At 40.9% G+C, this 19,167-nt stretch overlaps 1 protein-coding gene across 1 annotated transcript in view; it reads right to left on the minus strand.

Annotated features, from left to right (window-relative positions):
• Nucleotides 1–711: 711 nt before the first annotated feature.
• Nucleotides 712–19,167, minus strand: part of fat4 (FAT atypical cadherin 4) — a 120,606-nt gene continuing 102,150 nt past the window's right edge. The window contains exons 10-17 of the mRNA XM_020652844.3: nt 17,853–17,957; nt 17,142–17,449; nt 12,374–12,459; nt 10,750–10,929; nt 10,140–10,264; nt 8,080–8,294; nt 5,728–5,989; nt 712–3,914 (exon numbers count right to left, since the gene is read on the minus strand). Coding sequence (XP_020508500.2) covers nt 2,008–3,914; nt 5,728–5,989; nt 8,080–8,294; nt 10,140–10,264; nt 10,750–10,929; nt 12,374–12,459; nt 17,142–17,449; nt 17,853–17,957 — 3,188 coding nt within the window. The 3' untranslated portion in view covers nt 712–2,007. The remainder of the gene's footprint in view (nt 3,915–5,727; nt 5,990–8,079; nt 8,295–10,139; nt 10,265–10,749; nt 10,930–12,373; nt 12,460–17,141; nt 17,450–17,852; nt 17,958–19,167) is intronic.

The raw sequence follows: 19,167 nt of genomic DNA on the forward strand, positions 1-19,167 counted from the left end.
TTGAGGTCCTGAAATGCCTCTTTTGAAATATTTTGCTCAGACTTAGTTTTATTTAAAGACTCAACAGAGCGAGCTTTGAATCCAGAACACCTTACCATCCATATGATTAAGAATGGGAGCTAATCTCTGCTTACATGCATTCAAATAGAAGTGTATATGATAGTACTTCTTCCCTGTGGATACAGATAATGAACCCAGGCTGCCTGCTTGGCGCAGTATAGCCTCCGTACAAATGGGCATGACCTGATTGATTCAGCGCCTCGGTCCCATGATTTCTAAGAATTTTGTGCAGGACCAAAAAAAAGTAGAACAGAAGTTTAAATAGTTCACTTTAAATTGAAATGATAAAACTTTGAAATGTGTGATTGGAAAACGTTGGTTTATGAAAACTATGTTAGCTTTTCTTTATTCAACACTCTGTTGTAATTTGCTAAAGCAATATAATACTTTTCACAATTCCAACTTTTCTTTGCTGCACTTAAAAAGTAGCTGCTATTGTCATAAAATATTGCTGGTAAGGCTACTATCTTGGAAAGTAAGAAACGGGTACTTCATTTGTTGGGTTAATAAATGAAGGTAATGGATTGGATAGATTGACAGAGGCACTACCTGATACCTGATTTTTTGGCAGTAAGCAGTCCTTGAAGTTGGTTTTGGACAACTCTGATCCAAACTAGCGTGATGCCACTGCAGGAGAGAAAAGTATCTGAATCAGCTTTTAAATAAATACTTTTTTTATTCTGTTATTGGCTTTTTACAAGTACAAAGCATACAGCATGTTATAGTTTTATCAAAAGTGGAAAATACTGATGTTACATTTGTAACAAATGTAAAAAATAAGTCTTCAATCTTACTTTCCCCGAAAGTAAGAACATACATTTCAGCATATGAAAATATCCATAAAAACACAGTTTAAGTAATTTAAGTTAATAAACAGTACAAAAATGTAGAAACCATACATGACAAAATAATGGACGAAGACACCAACAACAAATGACTCCATGATTTCTCATGAATTAAAAAAATGTACACAAGTTCAAAGTGTTTTAGTTGGGTTCCATCCTTAGTATAATCAACATCATCACCATTGTAGTTGCCCGAGAAATGCTTGGCTGGTCAGAAATTGCAATTTTTGTGACAAATAACACTATTCCGCCAAAAACGTACTCTACTACTGAACCCAGGCCAGAAAAACAGAAGAGGAGGAAATTTCCTCCCCCGTACTGAGATCCTCAAATGTCTGTAAGGCAGGGGGACTTGATTAATCCTCACTCTTGGAGAGTTTAGCCAGTCTTCTGTGAGAAAACACACCAAAGTAGATAGACAGAGAAAAAAAGGGATCATAACTAGGTGGGGTCTACTATACCGTGCAAAGAAAATGCTGCCCTTACCCTCACACTGAGGGCTGTGTCCTGTCACCTACAGGTGCACTCAGATCAAACACACATGCTTCCTTTTAAGTAAATTAAAAATTGACCCCTAAAAAGACAAGCGACCAGGAGTTTCCTTTTTGCTCCACGGCTCGTTGGAATTCTCTTCCTGTGAGTGTTAATACTATCTGCCGTCTCATCTCTCAGCTGTGAAGTTGTAGAAGTTTTGGGAAAGGAGAGGCAATATTGGTAATAAAAAGCAGAAATGTTTGATCAAGATAAAGTCAAAGGAGCTTTGCAGTCACTAAATGGAATTCAGACATGGATTACCTATTTCTATATTTCTGAGCCATATGCTGTCAATGGATATGCCGTAATGAGGCCACAGAGAGATGAATGCACAATTGTACAGTTGAGGTTGGACATGGAAAAGACTGGTAAACTATTCCAAGTTGGCTAAATATGTCGTCGTACAGGTGCCATTTTTCTGCCTTACTGCATTGAAAGTCGTCATGTAATTTGAATAATGTAAAAAAACATGTAGTCCAATGTTCTCTTCAAATATACAGTATTCCTTCTTTTTTTTTAATGAATTTGGAGAACATCACCATATTCTACAACTTTGTAATAAATAGTCTCATACATATTGCTCAGCTTCTCCTTCGTTAAGAATGGTCACTGAGCCATCTCCACTGTTCATTTCAATGTCTTTTGCTGCCGCATTCTCCGGAAGCAAGGCTAAGTCCTTGAACACATCAACATAATGTCCAAAGCCAGGGCCCCAGTTCAACAGATTGTCCCAGTTGAAGCCCCCGGCTTGCTGGCCCATCTTGTGGGGCAGGGTGTAGTGCTGGTCAGTAGGGGGCATCTGGGGAATGCCAGGCCCACCTTCTGCCCTCCGGCTCGAGTACCTCCTCTGCTTGAGCCTCCCGCCATAATCCTCATCGTCAGCGTCTGACTCGTTGACTTGGGAGAGCTTGGGAACTCTAGAGCTGTAAGATACCGGCTTCTCCCGGTCATACTCCATCTCCGAGCAGGTGAAGGAGTCATGTGAGTCACTTTCTGAAGAGGACTCTGGGGCAGGGATGCCATCGGCAGGATTGCGAACCCTGGACAGCGGCCTACGACAGTCCTCTTCCGAGCTAGAGCGCCCGTGATCGGCGCTGCAGATGCTGGGATTGCGCGGGCGTGGAGTGTTCAGCCGCTCCACTTCCTCGATGGACAGCCCCACCGGAGGCCCCGTCTCCAGAGGGATCTGCTCGATTGGCTGCTTGAGTCGACTTCCGGGCCTTGAGGTGTGGCCGTGGCTGGCCATGGTCTGCGGACTCTTGCTGCGCCTCCCCAGCCGGGTGGCGTAGTTGAACATGGGCGGCGGCTGGCACATGTCATTGTGCAGGTCCAGTGGGCTGCCGTCACGACGAGCCAGGTTGAGTTCTCTTGTTGGGGTGTTTCTGTAAAAGGAGGAGGGTTTGGTGAACGGGGCTGGGGAGTGTCTGGAAAGAGGGTTTGGGGTGGGGCAGGCTGAGTGAGAGTGGCTAAGGGGAGTGGACCTCAGTGCTTGTGTGTACTGAGGCTGGTAGGTGTAGCTCGTGGCTCCAAGGGGAAGCGGGGACTGCCTAGCGAAGCCCAGCGGGCTGTGTCTCTGGATGGAGAACTTGGGTGTGTGGCTGCGGAATTGCTTGTAGTGTTGAATGATGTCTGCATCTGAAGGGGCGATACTGCTTGCATTGTCTATGTCATAGTGTTCAATATCTGCCTCCGGGCCATTACAGGGGGCACACGGAGCACTGGGGACGGTCTCATTATTGTGGGGAATGTCTGTTTCATCATAGATCAGGTATGGGTTCTCCCTCTCAATGATGTCTGGTTTGGGGTTTCCTTCTGGCTGTTTCCGTACCGTCATATCATCACCGTATGGAGGGATGTTATCAGGGTCATCAAAGGCAACATTTTCACTACCCTTCTTCTTTTTCTTCTTCTTCTCCTTGGGTTTCTTCTCCTTGGGTTCTTTTGGCACTTTGGTTTTGTTGCGGTCCTTGCAGTGGTTGCACAGGATCAGACTGAGCACCACCAAGGCGAGGACAGTGGCGCAGCTGCCAACAATAGCGGGTACCGCCCAGATTGGGAGGACCATTGTCTCTGCAGTGGGGCTGGGGCTGCAGACATACCCACCATTGTTGGCTGTCTTACAAACAGTATCCTGGGGGCACTGGACTCCAAGACAGGCCACCAAGGTCTCACAAGTGTTTCCTGTGTAGAACTCAGAGCAGACGCAGGTGAAACCTGATCGTGGGTCTGGCACACAGCTTCCATGGTTCTGGCAGGGATTAGAGGCGCAATCACCGGGTGGGACACACTGGTGTGTGTACCACTGGTTGACACACATCAAGCCTTCCCAGCATGGGCTACTCTCGCACAGGTTGGGACCCCTGCATCCAATCTTGACTGATGAACTGGTCTTTGTTAGAGTGACAAGGTTGTGTTCTCCAGTAAATGGCAGGTTCTCCCTGTTGTATTTCACAAAGGCCAAACAGCCATCGAAACCTGTAAATGAACAGAAAGAGAAAACTTCTTCAGATAAAATGAAACAGTCATCAGCTGTAAACAAGGACACTAACAGTGGCCTGGAGGAAAATAATTTATGAAACCACCAGAATGATGGCTTTTCAGAATGTCTGCCTTGGCTGGATCGCTTCCTTGTGAATAACAGGAACTAGGATAATCAGAGCTAAGAGGAATTTTGTTTGGATGGGTAATTGGTTCAATCTTAGGACAACATTAAAAAAAGTCAAATTCCTTGTGGAAAGAACATCCTTAAAAACATAATATTTTAAAAATGGGTTGAATATAACTCTGGCTAATATGACAGATATATGAAATATTTTCGAACAGAGAGTCCATGGTCTGAGACATTATAGCTTCAAGACATACATCTGTGTTGGATGAATGTCTCTGTGTCTAATTCAATCTTTTGCTTCGTGTGTTGCCTAACAGCACTGCCTCACCGAGGTAAATAGATTTTTATTGAATTTATCCCTGTGCAGATGAAATCCATTCATGTCTTTTCATTAGCTCTTGAAAAAAAAGGGAGTAAGCAACAGAAAAGACTCCTCTGATACATATTCAAAAAAAAGAGTTGGTTAACAGGCAGCCTGCCACAGATCTGCATGCTGTGAATATATGCTTGTTTTTTCAAATGAATGCTCTGGTTAAAAAAAGGTCAGCAAATCCTTCCAATTGCTCATTTTTACCATATTAGTCCATAGTATTAGGTCAGATTTCTTCCTCCCTTGAAAGTCTTTAATTTACTACATTACCTCCCCTTGGACACCCTCTCTTTCACCTTTTCCAAACCCTTCCTAACTCAAACTGTGGACAGGAGTTTCTGTGATTTAAGTTTAAGCCAAGGAGAGGGGCCATGAAAATGAGAGGAAAACACCAAGAGCCCTTAGAGGCATCCGCTCCAAGACGAAGTCAGATTATATCAATATTAGTTATCTTGTACATCAACGATACTCTGATAAAGAAACATTTATTCAACAGCAGTAAATTCATATCAGGAAAATCTCAGTAGAAACAGACTACAGGCCAGTTTCACAGAGTCCTCTTGGATGGCCACCAAATATGGTCAGCAGACTTGCACAGCAGACCATTAATTTGTTTTGGGGGAAAAAAAGTTTGTACTGGATTTATAAGGGCTCACAAGCTCACAAACACTCTGTTAAACACATGTACAGGACAGTATGTGCACGTGCACACACTTAGAGAATGTAGAGTTTTCCAAAACATGTAACTTACAGTGGGTAAAGAGTGGGTGAGTGTCTTGGTCAATCGCCAGCTTTTGCAAACTTTAGCACATGTGTTTGACACAGCACATAAATACACATGCACATACACACATTTGTGTAAAAATAGTGCACATTCAACAAGAGTTTGACCAAGATAGCGCGCTCCTTTAGGGCGTTATCCATACTGATATTTCAAGACTTTGAACATGTCAAATTTGCTTCTCATAATATTTAAAAGCGAAACGGTGTATTCCATAAAATGTTGTCTTTGGAGGTAAGAAAAAGCCTTTAAGGAAGTATTTGGGTCTTTAAAAGATAATTAGATCTTTGAAACCCAGCAGCTAGCGGTTCCTATAAGAATCCTAAAAAGTTCCTCCAACAAACATGTATAAAATGTTGCACATTCTACCTATAAGTTGTGGTTAAAAATGTTCTTTCACTTGGACACAAGACAAAATGTAAAGTTTTTAGCATCTAATTGGAACAGAAAAATCTGATCTAATGACAAAGAGTCTGATTCCTGCCAACCAAAACAAAAAAAAAGTCATAAATACAGTTTGGAGTCTCACCTGCTGCAGTTTTCTGCTGAGCAGGTCCAGGTGGAATCCCTCCGAGGGAAAAGGTTAAAACGCTGAGTCCTCCAAAGTCCTGGGTGGCATGCTGGATGACTTTTGGGTGGCTGCCGTCCACCTGGAGCACCGTGGCTGAGCTGTTTTTAACCAGCTGCAACGTGTGCCACTGGCCGTCTGACAAAACTGCCTCTCCAATGGTCCGCTCCACCTTCCCGCCAACGCCAGCATCTGAGACGTAGTGGATGTTGCCGTTCCTCAGCTGAAAGAGGAAGAAAGATGGAGGTTTAATTGGAAGGTAACACACACTGTGCTCAGAGTGAGTTGGAAAAAGAATGAAAACAGACAGAAAAACAATTGATAACACATATATTATGATTGCATTGATAAATTGAAATCTTAATTCATTCCAGCAAATATTTGGTCAAAGGTCAAGTATCCAACGCGGTGACATATTTTGGGAATCATTTACAGATTAGTGGTTTTTCATTGGGTTACTGAATCACAGCACATTGAAACTATATTTTCTAAACTGCATACTGCTTCTTGTTAATGCCAAAAGATGTGCACAACCAAGCTGATGATGTATGTATGATTAATACAACATGTATCTTTGTCATATGTCTGAGTGTACAAACGTCCATGGCAATTAATCCAAAAGTGAAGTGAGTACAGTTAGTAAGAAGTCTATCAACATTATCCAGGACACCATGCATCACAAATTAGTTGACAGACCGGATAAGATTCCTGATAAATTGTCCAATCCATGATGGATGCTGTTGTAATTCTTAATATCAAGCATGTGATAAATTAGGGTTGCTGAAGGCAGTTGCATTAAGTTGGGTTAAAAAATGAAGTTTTTCAGACTTACGCAGTGATTTATCATTTCAGCATCAATCATGAGCCATGAGAGAGGAAGACTTCCCTCTGTCTTACACAAAATTACCAACACTATGCTTTTTTTTTTTTTTTTTTTCTAGAAAACCAAAACTCTTGGTCAGAACTTGAAAACAAAAAGTGCAGCTTCAAGCTCATAAATCTTTCTCCCGCCGGGACACGCTACAGTAAATCATGTTCTCAGGACTTGTGTTTGAGGCTTATGTTATTCAACCAGATGATGATCAGAAAGCTTGCTGACAACAAAATACAGAGAAAACACCATCATTCAAAACGCCCACTTGTGAAGGATCTTTTCCAGATTAAAAGAGGACAGAGTGTGTCTTTTAAAAGAAATTAATCATGCTCACTTTGGCATGGACAGCAAATTTTGCGGCTTCCACCGTGCATGGTAATCTCATATTTGTACTCCCCACTTCGATGGAAAAGTAATCCCCGCTACCCTCCCTTTTTCAAAGACCTCAAAAGTCAGCAATGATAAGTGGCTTCCGGAAGAATTGATTTAAAATAGGAGAAGCGGAAAGTCGCCCCAGCCAAAGAACACAGAGTGCTCTAAACCTGGAAAACCAATCATGAAGTTTATCTATTAAACATCTTGTGTTTTTTTTAACATCTCAGTATATAGAGTTCTGATTCTCAACATATGTACAGCATGTATTCCCCTGCTGCTCTCCTTTTTTTTTTCCGAGTGTCAGGGTACTTATGATACTTTGTGAGACTGTGATGGTGCTTCGATGAGCACCAGGAGCTGCTCGGAGCCGGAAAACAAAATCACAGGAGAGAAGGACTCATACAGATACTGATTACTGATATAGTAAGGAAGCCCCACCCTCCCCTCGAAAGGCTTCTGTCTTTTGCCAGGCCGTCGTTGTAAATAAGAATCTGTTATTAATGACCTCCCTGGTTAAATCCAGGTAAAAAAAAAGAAAAAAAAAAGGAAGGGCTGTTGGTGTTGAGGGTGGAGAGGGATCTAAATGGAAAATTTGAAGAGGATAAATGAGCGCTCAGGCTTCTTTAGGCAGCTGGCAGGGATCAGACAGAAAAAGAAGGTGCTGAACAGGATGAGAAAAGAAAAAGAAAGTGGCTGAGAAAGACTCGTAGTTCGACTGAAGGTGAGTGTGTGAGTGGTGACCTTGACGTTTACATTGAAACATACATCTTTCCCTCCTTACATCCTGTCTTTACATCCTGTCAGTGTATATTCATATTCGTTCATATTTGTAAATATTGTTTATATTTTCAATTACCTGCGCTTGAACATAGCTTATTACTTATACTACTTCATTATTGCTTTCACTTGGTACTTATGCTTATTATATTGTTATACTATTTTTATTTTATTTTAAATTGTGAATTTGTACTTCCTACTGATTTTTGGTGTTATGAGCAACTGTAGCAAACACATTTCCCCCTGGGATTAATAAAGTATTTCTGATTCTGAGTCTGAGTCTGTACCTTAACAGTGGTGTAGTTGCTGCTCTCCTGCACATGCAGCAGGGTGCCGCTCTTGCTGCGTGTCCTGAACTTGATCTCCAAGCTGCTGGGACTGACGGGTTCAGAGACGCCCTGCAGTGACTGTCTCAGAAGGATGTCACGTTTGGGGCCCTGCTTCATCGAGTAGTCCAGACGACCGGTACCGTCCAGGGACAGGGCGGTGTCTGCGGTCATATCTGTGGAGAACGGTGCAGAATATGGTCAGAACTTTGAGAATTCACATTATTCACAGGCGCCTGTAAAACTTTTATTTCCACTGGGAAACTGGCAAACACTCAGGGGTTAAATTATTTTCCTAATCCCACTGCCATAACCGCAAATTGGTTCTTAGTTTCTCACTAGTTGTCACAAATACCTTAGCATAAGTAAAGATGAATCTAAGTGCCCTTCAGAAAATACCACAATAATGACTTTCAATTAATAGTAAGGGTATAATTATCTATACTTTCACATACTTTGTGAAGCAATACAAATTATAGATAATAATTAAAACTGATAACATTTTCCACAAACCTTGTACGGTCTCATCTAACAGGCCATTAACAATGTTGTTTCCACCTTAAAGTTGGATTAAAACTCAGTTAAAAGAAACACATTTTATTATAGGTACCACTGTAAAATGGTAAATTAGGGGAATTACTGTAGAAGTTTTTTTGTATAATGACTGCATACATAAAAGAATATTTTGTGTTTGTGCAGTTTTCTCCTTTCCTTTACTGGAAGGTCTAATGATTCAACATAGAGACTGTGTTTAGGAAGATGCATCACTGTCGCAAAATCCGTTTATTTCAATCAGTGTTTCAGGAATTCACCATAGGTCAACTTTGTCCTTGCACATTATTCACACTATGTTGAACTTCAGTGAACTTTGTGTGAATTTTTGCTTTCAAACTAAACAAAACAAGTTAGGAGACTAAGAGAGCGTTTAGAAATCTATCGTAGCTCAACAGCTTCGTTGTACTTAACATGGTAAAAAGTTCTGCTCTGTTGGAGCGAACATTGATGCAACGAGGAGGCATGACTTGTTAACCACTTAGAGATGGAGGTTCATGTTACAAATCTGTCTTTGAAACTCCATCCAGCCATCTGAGAAGTCATTACAATAATCCAGCTTCTAGCAGCCACTATTTAGACAGAACACAAGGAAACATTTGATACACCACCAGCGAACAACATTTAAAAAATGTATGAAATACTTAAGACTACAGCAAAGATGGCTGCCCCTTACTTTACGAGTATAAATGAAATCTTGTGTCATTGTGGTAACAAAGCTAGTACTAACTATACAAACTATCAAACCAACATCAACGTGCATACCTCAGTTATGAACAGTACTGGCACCATTATTTTGGATCAGTGAAAACTTTTTTTTAGATTTAAACTTTTAGACCAATTTGGATTAAAAGAAAAAAGAAAACATTTTGATTGAATGCTGCTAGCCGCTTAAGGATTTGTGTTTCATATAATCGCACTACTTATGTCAGGTTGTTTCTTCTCTTCATTTTTTTTGTACTGTGTGGTATTTTTCTCTTCTCTGAAAAAGCACATGACTCTGAGAAAGTTTTCTCTGTTTGTATTAAAAAGAGCTTTTTAGTGATTCTTGCCATGAAACAAACCCGCAGCTTTTCCACAAAAATCAAACCAAATGACAGAGAACAGTCCAGAGTGGCACTTCCAGACTTCTCAAGCCATGGTCTCAGTCGTTCCCAGGAAGAATATAACAGTCTGAATAAATGTGGCAATGATTATTGGTACTGTTGCTCAACACACTGGAGCACCTTTTACAGTAGCTGTTGGCCTCAAAGGTCTCTTAGTTTTCTAATGTTGAGTCTGAGCTTTTATACAATGAAACACACAAAAGCTTTGAAATGAAGCTCATGATGCAGTGATGTGGCCTACATTAAAGCTGCACGCTGCAGTTCAATGACTCATGAGGGAAGAATCATAAATAGTCATGATAGAATATTCCTAAGTTAGTGCAGACTCAGCGATAAAAGCACATTTCAGAAACCTGAACTCACATTTCTCACAGAATTTGCCAGTGAAGCCTTCGACGCACTGGCACTGCTGCCAGGACCAGTGGTCCAAACAGGTTCCCCCGTGTCTGCAGGGGTTGGCAGTGCAGGCTCCTTCCAGTCTTGGACATCTACAGACACACAAATCAACAATCAGACGGTCAGTTTGACAAGTCAGCTGCACAGTCGGCAGCCAGAAAGGGGGGTGGGGGGGGGGCTGCAAAAAGAAACTCGGGGGGGCAGATGAGCTGTGATTTGTTCTCCTCAAACTTTAATACAAAAAAACAAAAAAACAATAAAGAACCCCAAGAGAATTAGCATATTAAAAGATCTGTCCACGCCTCACTATTCACAAGCACAGAGGAGAAGAAGAAAAAAAAAGATCCTTTCGGAATTCTGCAATTGGTTTCCTCCATCAAAAAAATCTGTATTCAAAGAAAAACATCTTTTTATAATGTCTCTGGAGGGTTTGAGAAGTGTGAACAGATGTCCCACAGCGAGAGTCAACGAGGTTAGAGAAGACGGACAGATGGGAAGAAGAGGCAGATGATGGGAAGAGGGTGAAAGCGGGAGAAACGGAGGGCGCAGGAGGGGTTTCAGGTTGAGTTGTGCAGACCTGTCAAGGATGCCACGCGATGCCAGCGCCTGACTGGGCTCCAGCGGGCGGCCGTTGACGGCGAACTCCATGATGCAGCCGACAAAGTCGTGGGTGGCGACCTGACCGCGGCGATGAAGGACGGCTTCTATTGACCTGACGCCCCCCACTGAGAGCCTGTTGGGCTGCACGTCCAGGATCCTGCACACACACACACACACAAATGAGCAGGAACACACAAAGGTGAATGCACACAGAAAGAATAGTACATCCTCACAGAAATTTGAAAGCTTACAAAAATGCATTGAAGAAATAAGTGGTATGCGCACACGCACACACACACACACACACACACATTTACTTGCACAAATAGAAACTGCAGGTCAACACGTTTCACAAAATGGTCCTGAGACCCTTACAGAATCAACCTCCTGCAGACCTATGTGGCCCTTCCTCATGTTCCAAATCTTTCCCTTTCTAATTTTATTCTTTCTGTCTTCCACACACACACACAAACACACACACACACACACACATAAAAAACACATGTTTTGGCCCCCACAAGGCCTGGCTCAGAGCTGTCTCTGTGTAAAGTCAACGATCATCCAGTAATTTATCGAGGGTTTACATCATCTCGTGTTAACAACAGACGACCTCATTCTAACTTTGAGTAATTTTTTGTGTTATCATTGCCTAAAAATGTGTGAGAATCACTTGTTGAGCAATTCACTTCCTTTCTGAAACTTTGACAGTCAGGACGGCAAAACAAAATCCTGAACTGAAATACAAAAGCTGAGACTATCCAAGAGGCTGTGCCAGAATTGTAGTTTTTTTTCTCTCTATAGAACAGTACAAGGTCAATTTTATTCTAAATTTCATTTTAGAAGTTTTGGCTATATCTGTAAAGCTCACAAGGCACACAATAAACATCTGAAGTTCAGGAAAACTTAAACAGGTCGAAAAATTGAAGAAAGATATACTCTGTCCAAAATATGCCAATAAAGTAAAGTATGGACAACCAGAGTGACAAAATTAAAGTTTAAAAATCTTCGGTTGACCATCGTTCAGTAGACTTTTTTAAGATTAGTAGAAATCTGAAGAGATCTACCACATTTTTAAGATCAATTTTGGGCTTTCCTGCATTTATTTTGGAAGGACTTGAGAAGGAAATGGGGAATGACATGTAGGAGAGGACCCGTTTATAGGACGATAGCCTGCGTACATGTGTCACACAAACTAACCGCTGGGCCACCTGGCGCCCCTGTTTAGCTTCTTCTTTTTTTCAGAGGTTTACATGACTAAATGCCAGGCTAAGTTGTCATTTAAAAATGAAGACAGCTGGTTTTTGCGTCTACATAATGTAAAAGGTAAAACAGCAAAGTAGTCAGTGAAGATATTAAATCCAGGCGCAGAAAAAACGACTGCCTCTGTTTGATTTCCATCCTTTCAACAGGCATGAGAAACTTCATTACGCATTTAGTTTTCCAAGACCTGGAACGGAAACTGTCAACACTAATTGAATGTATACAGTTAGATCATAGAAACAGAACATCTGTGGTGCTGTGTGTGTGTGTGTGTGTGTGTGTGTGTGTGTGTGTGTGTGTGTGTGTGTCTGTGTGTGTGTGTGTGTGTGTGATTTACTTACCAGTCGGTGTGCACTGCCACATTGCTAACAGCACAATAGCCTGGTTCCTGGTCCTCACCACACAGGTCAACAGTCAGGGACGCAGCCTACATGATGGTAGAAACACACACACACATATGCATGTCACATGTGCTTGTTTCTAAGACTTACAGCTGCAAAGTCACTCTGCTTCACTCAGTTATTGTTCCTGCAGGAGACTCTCAGTTTTTGAATGGTAGACTGTGGGTTGACATAGTTGGTTGCAAACAGGAACAAGCTGTGTCAGTCAGTCAGTGCTGCTCTGAGGTCACTCATCAAACACTCAATTAATAACAGTCAGTCTGCTGCTGCCTCTTTATAATCTGTGACATGTGGAAGTGAGTGCTTCACCAGCACTGGTTTCAGTATGAATGCCGCCATTGTTGCCGTCTCTTCCTCATGAAGCTCAGCTTATCGTAGATAAGTTGATCAGTCTAAGTTGCTAAATTTGTATTAAACACATGCTATATCTCATGACTTTGATTCAATGTCTTTAATGTTGCCAAAGATGTTCAGTTAATTGGAAAAAGTAAAAGTAGCCTTGAGTTGATGTGGAAGTCACAAATTACATTTACTCATGTTACTGTCATTGAGAAGGTTTTTTGTGAACTTTTATAATCTGTAATTTTACTTTTCCTAGAGCATATTTTTGGGGAAGTATTGTACTTCGCTACATTTGACAAAACATCTGTTACTGAGTAAATAAATCAACATAAATGGCAAAAAGATGAGGTCCAAGCTTCCCTTCATCTTCTTGATATTTGCCAGTTGTTTGGCTAATGCTAACACAAAGCGGACAGTAGCACAAAGCAAGAGAATGATTTCATATTACATCTTAAATTAGCTGTTTCATAGCACTTTATTATAAAGCATGGTCCTTTATTTAAACAAAATGGTATGAGATTCAATATTCTTTCACTTTTTTTTGCACTTAACATAACGGAAAGATCATGTTTTACTTTTCAACCTCAACAACTCAAAAGTTACTATTCTGTTCTCTAAGAAATCTTCAAATGAATTACTTTTACCTGAGTAGATTTTTAGACCAGTAAATATAGTGCCATTGGTCAAAAAACGCCATCACTGACAGCGCTTTCTCATTGGTCAGTGAGAATGTAACGTCATCACTAACACAGAGCTTTCTCATTGGTCAGCGCAAATCGCATACCAGCCAGAGAGAGAGAGAGAGAGAGAGACCAAAATATGGAACAAAGTGCGCTCCTTATCAGTTCAATGTGGAAAACGTTTTTCTGTTTCCAATGGTTCCAATGGTTTCCAACGTATGGTTCTGTATTTGAAACGGTCGGCAACCCTCAATACAGGTTGTAGCTTCAAATTCTTAAGGAATTATGATTCAGAACCATTATGTGGAACGCAAGCATGGTTATTGAAAAAGCAGAGAACAACACACAAAAGAAACAGTGCTGGTAGGTGGTCTTTTCACTTGTGGGACAGAGCCAGGCTAACTTCCCCATGTTTCCAGTCTCTGTGCTCAGAGGCTAACTGCAGGAAGCTTGATAATTATCTTAACAGCATTAGAGAGGTATCATCATCTATCTAACTCTAACAGATCAACAACAGCAATAAGAAACTGCATGTCTGTCACTAAAGCAGCTATTTAATCAAGGTGTAACATAAATGTATATTTACATATATGTTACACCTTAATGGTTCTTGTTGTGCCCTTTGTGAAGGACATTTAGTATTGTTTTTTTACACTGCCCCCTCCTGGTTGTTTAAATTAACCGAGTAGTATGAGCATGTGAGGTGTTAATTACCGGCAGACCTTTAAGTGCTGTGGAGAGAGCAGACAGCAGTTTCTTCACCTCCTGCAAAATGATCTTCCACATTGCTGCCTTGGACACTAATTGTCCTTAAGTATTTATTATTTTCTGTTCTTTGGTGTACAGAGACAGAATGTAAGTTTTTAAGTTGTTTCTTTAGACGATTGGATTTTAATAAATTGGTAGTTAGCAGAGCAGTAAGCTAGCAGCATGACTAAGCATGTTAGGTTAGCTAATTGTTTCTTGTGCCCTATTTTCAGTTTGTTATTCTCTAATGGACTTTGCAATTTGTGCTTTATTACAGTTTTACAAGAAAGAAAGAAAGTAAATAAGAACGGAAATACTGTGGATTCTTCAATAAATAACAAGAAAAGTTACGCCTTGTAATTTTTTGGAGGACTTACACTTGTTAGCTAACTGTCTAGCACTGAAGATAAGCAACTCATTGCAAGGACAGTATAGTTCTTAGAGCTTTAAACTGATCAGAGAACATCGTGTTTGCAGTCTGATTTGTAGCCTAAACATCACTTTCTTGTGTGCACATATTTAGGACTGCGAACATTTCCTCCTTATGAGTTGTAATGTGAAAAAGTCCTGTTCAGGAGCTTGAGCTCTTATTCTGCAAATGGCATCCAGACCAATTATTTAACATCGATTCATCACGGCGGTTGACTGAAGAGTGGCATAAAATGCCATACATTACAGCTAATATTCCCTGTTTCCCGTTAACCCGTGCAAAAGCTTTCGACCAGATGTGGGTTATTCTCTGTGCTCTTTTGAGAGGGAACGGCCCACACGAGGAAGAAAAGAAATGGGCTGGTGGAGGAAACTACCCGGAAAAGTGTGTGAAAGTGTTGAAAAACCGGGGCAATCGTGCTCCACCTCTCCTGGATCTTAAGTAAACACGGACCACACTGGCCCCCGGATCTCTGACACAAATCATCCAGGAGACCCCACCAAGCACACAAACAAACACACACACACTCACACACACACAAACACACACACTAATTTTTTTTCTCTTACTTTAAGCACATTGGAATCAGACACATGAACACACACACACGCAAACAGGGTGACAACAGCGAGGCGAGGAACAACACTTTGGTGACTCTCTCAGGCGCCGTAAAGAACGTCAGAACCACATGAACATTTTATTAATGTCTTTTCCTGTGATCAAAGCCTCTAGTGTCTTAAATACCATACACTGCACTTAACTGTCAAGTGCCTCACACTGTGGTGGAGTAAATATCCATCTTGAGAAAACCCTCCTTGGATATGAATGCCGAATGTAACAGGAAAAAGATGAGGGGAGTGGTTTTTTTTCATGTTTTGGCTAACATAGAAGGAAATGTGAAGCAAAGCACCACAGGAGACCCATTGTTTCCCCCCCATGACTAATGTAAAGACGGGATCACGGCATCGCTCTCTGTTGTGGTGCAGGAACTGTTGTTACACATTTGTTATGAGTTTGTTTCTAGGATGAAACAATTCAGCTAATCAGAAAAAAATGAAGATTAGCCCGCTGCTGCTAGCTTCAATGGGTCGCGATCTGTCAAACTACATTTGCAAACCTCATGCACAGGAGGTTTTTAGTTGTTTGTTTGGACTTAAAACATACTCTGATTACTTGGAGCCATCATGATGAAGAAGTGCCTGATGTTGTCCATACTTTCTGTCTGTGATTTTTACATTCGTTTAGAGCAGTGATTCTCAAAGTGGTCCGCGGACCCCCAAGCTATGGTTCGCGGACCCCAGGGGGTAATAATTACAAACAATTGTAAAAGTGTGCTTTATCATTGAAAAAGCATATCTACAAACTGGGAACTCTCGCACCAATAAAATCAGCTATTTTGTCCGATACTCCCGCCCACTTTAGTTTTGTGCCATTAGATCAATTCTGATATGATCGTGACATGTTGATCACGTCATAGTGCGCAACGATAAAAAAACAAACTCAAAACAAAAAACACCTTGGAGCCAACATTTTCTCAAAGTTTATAAAATGAATTACTTGTAAAGTATAAATGTAGCCTAATTCTATTGTTGCAAAGTACTACATAGTACATTATTGCATAGTATTAATATTATGCTCATCAACGTTATGATAATGAGGGGGTCCTAGGAAAAATCTTCTCATCTGAAAGGGGACCATAGACTAAAAAAAGTTTGAGAACCCCTGGTTTAGAGGGAGGTGGAATGGAGAAAAGACCTGAAACCTGACCACCAAAATGACCCACAGCGACTGGAGGCAATGACATGCACAATGCTGTCATTCTCCTTCCCCTCGCACGGCCACCTTCTCATACTTTTCATTTAGCACTATATACGAAGACGGAACGCAGTTCGAAAAGTGTGTAGTATTCATTTCCATGCCGTCATTCTGCACCATCTCAAAGCTGACGATTTAACGATTTTACCAGCTTCCTTCCAAACTCTCGGTGCACTGTGGGAAATGACAGATTTGAAGTCCATCAGGAGAGCTACTTTATAGAAAGTTTGACAGAGGCCTTCTTGGATTTTTTTTTTCCCCTCCCTTTTCCTTGCCACTGCATTTGCTGGCAGGGAGAAGCCTCTCATTCAGAGCGCAGGAGACAGAGTTTCAAACTTCATGGACATTTTTTGATCCTCGCATTGTAAATCACAACGAGCAGTAAAATATAATTACAAACCATGAAACCATAAGCCGAGCTACCCATGGGTTTTCTGAAGCTAAATTATCATCGGATTGTGCAAAATAGAATAAAAGGCCTAATTTAGATGCAGGTTTTAACTTTAAAAGCCCAGGATATAAATGCTATTGATAGTGCAGCAGCATTTTAAACACGTACAATGTGCAAGATGATCTGTAAGGTTGTTTTTTTCCCAACAAGACCTAAACGAACCATAAAGCCAACTGTTGTAAAGTTTTTCGAGAATGCATGATAAAAAGCTAATTTTCACCATAAAAAAAGAGTAATTCTTACCATGCCAGCTCTCCTGGCGATGACTGTGTGGAACTGGCCGTCTGAAACTCTTATCATGGTCATCAGTTTATAAGTTCCACTCCCTAAGTTGAAGGAGAAGCGCATCCGTCCCTCAAAGATTTCGAGGGCCAGGAACTCCGCCTTGTCTCCGGTCTGGTTGTCGTGGTTGTACATGAGAAGGGCATTGCTCTGCAGAGTGGCAAACTTGATATATATGTAGTTATTGTTGGGATCCAAAGACGGAAACTCCATGTAGGAGAGCTCCTCAAAGCCGTAGCTGTTCAGTTCACAGTGTTTGCCGAAAACCCCTGAGGACAAAAAACAGACCAAAAGAGGAAGCCAATGAATGATTCACGCTGCAGCTCTGATAAAAATATCTACAGATAAAACAGAATCTTAATCTAGCAGAATAACATGTTCTGTATTTAGTAACAAAGCAGATATCACGGCCGTTTGATAATCTTGTATTTTTAAAAAGTCACAAACTTTTTTTTTTTTTTCCAACAAAAACTCAAAGCAGAAATACAATGTATGACAGATGGAGACACAGGATGGAAAGACAGTTTCCACATTTGTTTGAAAAACATGAATCAATAATGGCATCACTGTCTTTTCTTTAGGAGAACTGCATGTCTGCAATTGTGCAACTTTCTTTTCAAGTTACTAGGCCTCCGCTTATATCCTAAAAAAAAGTTTCCTACTATTACTTACCAAACGGACAATGACAGTAATATCCATCCACTCGATTCTGACAGGAGCCGCCATTAAAACAAGGGTTACATTCACAGTGATTGATGATGGAATCACACGTTCTGCCTGGGTTCACAGAACAACACAAATTAAAATGGATGGGGTGGCAGACAACACAGGAAAAAACCCCAAGGGGAACAGAGTTCACTTTCCCCCACAGGCCAAGTCATGCAGGCCTTTCATCACCTCACAGCTGACAAATGCACTGCAAAGCAAAAAAGTCTGGGATCCACCAAATCGTTTGAGTGTAGTAAGCCAGAAGAATCTCATTTTCTTTGAAACAATAAAATACGCCATTGAACGATTTAATTTCACCTGTATTCGTTTTTTTTTAATGCTATTTTGGAATCAAAATCACTTGTCTAAGATGACATCATTTTATCCAAAACAACATCTTGAAACTTTCATCTGAAGAAAAGACATGATCTCACTCAATTGGCCGATTCTTCCCACAAATAATGATCAGGTTTTCAAACTTGTTTTATGATCAAATTATGTTTTAGTGAGGCTATTTTTTTGCAGTGCAGAAAGACAAACAGTTGCAACAACATATGTGGATCACTTTAACATACAGCGATAGGTGAGTGTCCAAATGAGTTGAAATGTTTACCATAACAACAGGCTATGTAACTTATATTAAAACAATGAGCTGGGGAAAAGACATGTATGATTCAGGCATGGTACAAAACAAAAAAGACTGACAATGAACCTCTGCAAATTTATTTAAGGCTGTAAATCCTGCGACAAGTTGCCTTAATGGAGATGGATTCTGCTGCCAAAAAACAGCCGTGGAAAACAGGAAGTCGAGAGTTCACTGTGAGGGCATGCAAACTACTGTAAGTCAATAGGTGCATTTCTACAGGGGGGTCATTTATCTTGCTAAAACCTCAAGATTTAGGGTCATTTTTTATCGTCAAAATAAAAAGGGACAGTAATGACCTGACTTGAGGCAAATCGCCTGCTACGGCCCCACTTTGAAAATGTCTTTCAGATGCTGGATGGAATCAGCAGCTGGACAACATGAAGTATTTAAATTACTGTTCTCAGTAATTCCACTTAAAATCCACTCCCCGTTTATCAAGGCTAATAACACGGTGTATTCATTACACTTCAAAATGAAAAGCCTGATTGGATCTTTTTATAGTGTTGCTCATTTGTCTTACATCTCAAATCAGGGCCAAATGAGAAATCCTTGATTAAAAAAAATCCTTCTGTGTACACAAATGTATCTGTGTGTGGTCAGAGCTGTGTGCACATGGAGGAACACAAGGAAATG

Source organism: Labrus bergylta, chromosome 9 (genome assembly GCF_963930695.1).
Source record: "Labrus bergylta chromosome 9, fLabBer1.1, whole genome shotgun sequence".
Taxonomy (NCBI): domain Eukaryota; kingdom Metazoa; phylum Chordata; class Actinopteri; order Labriformes; family Labridae; genus Labrus; species Labrus bergylta.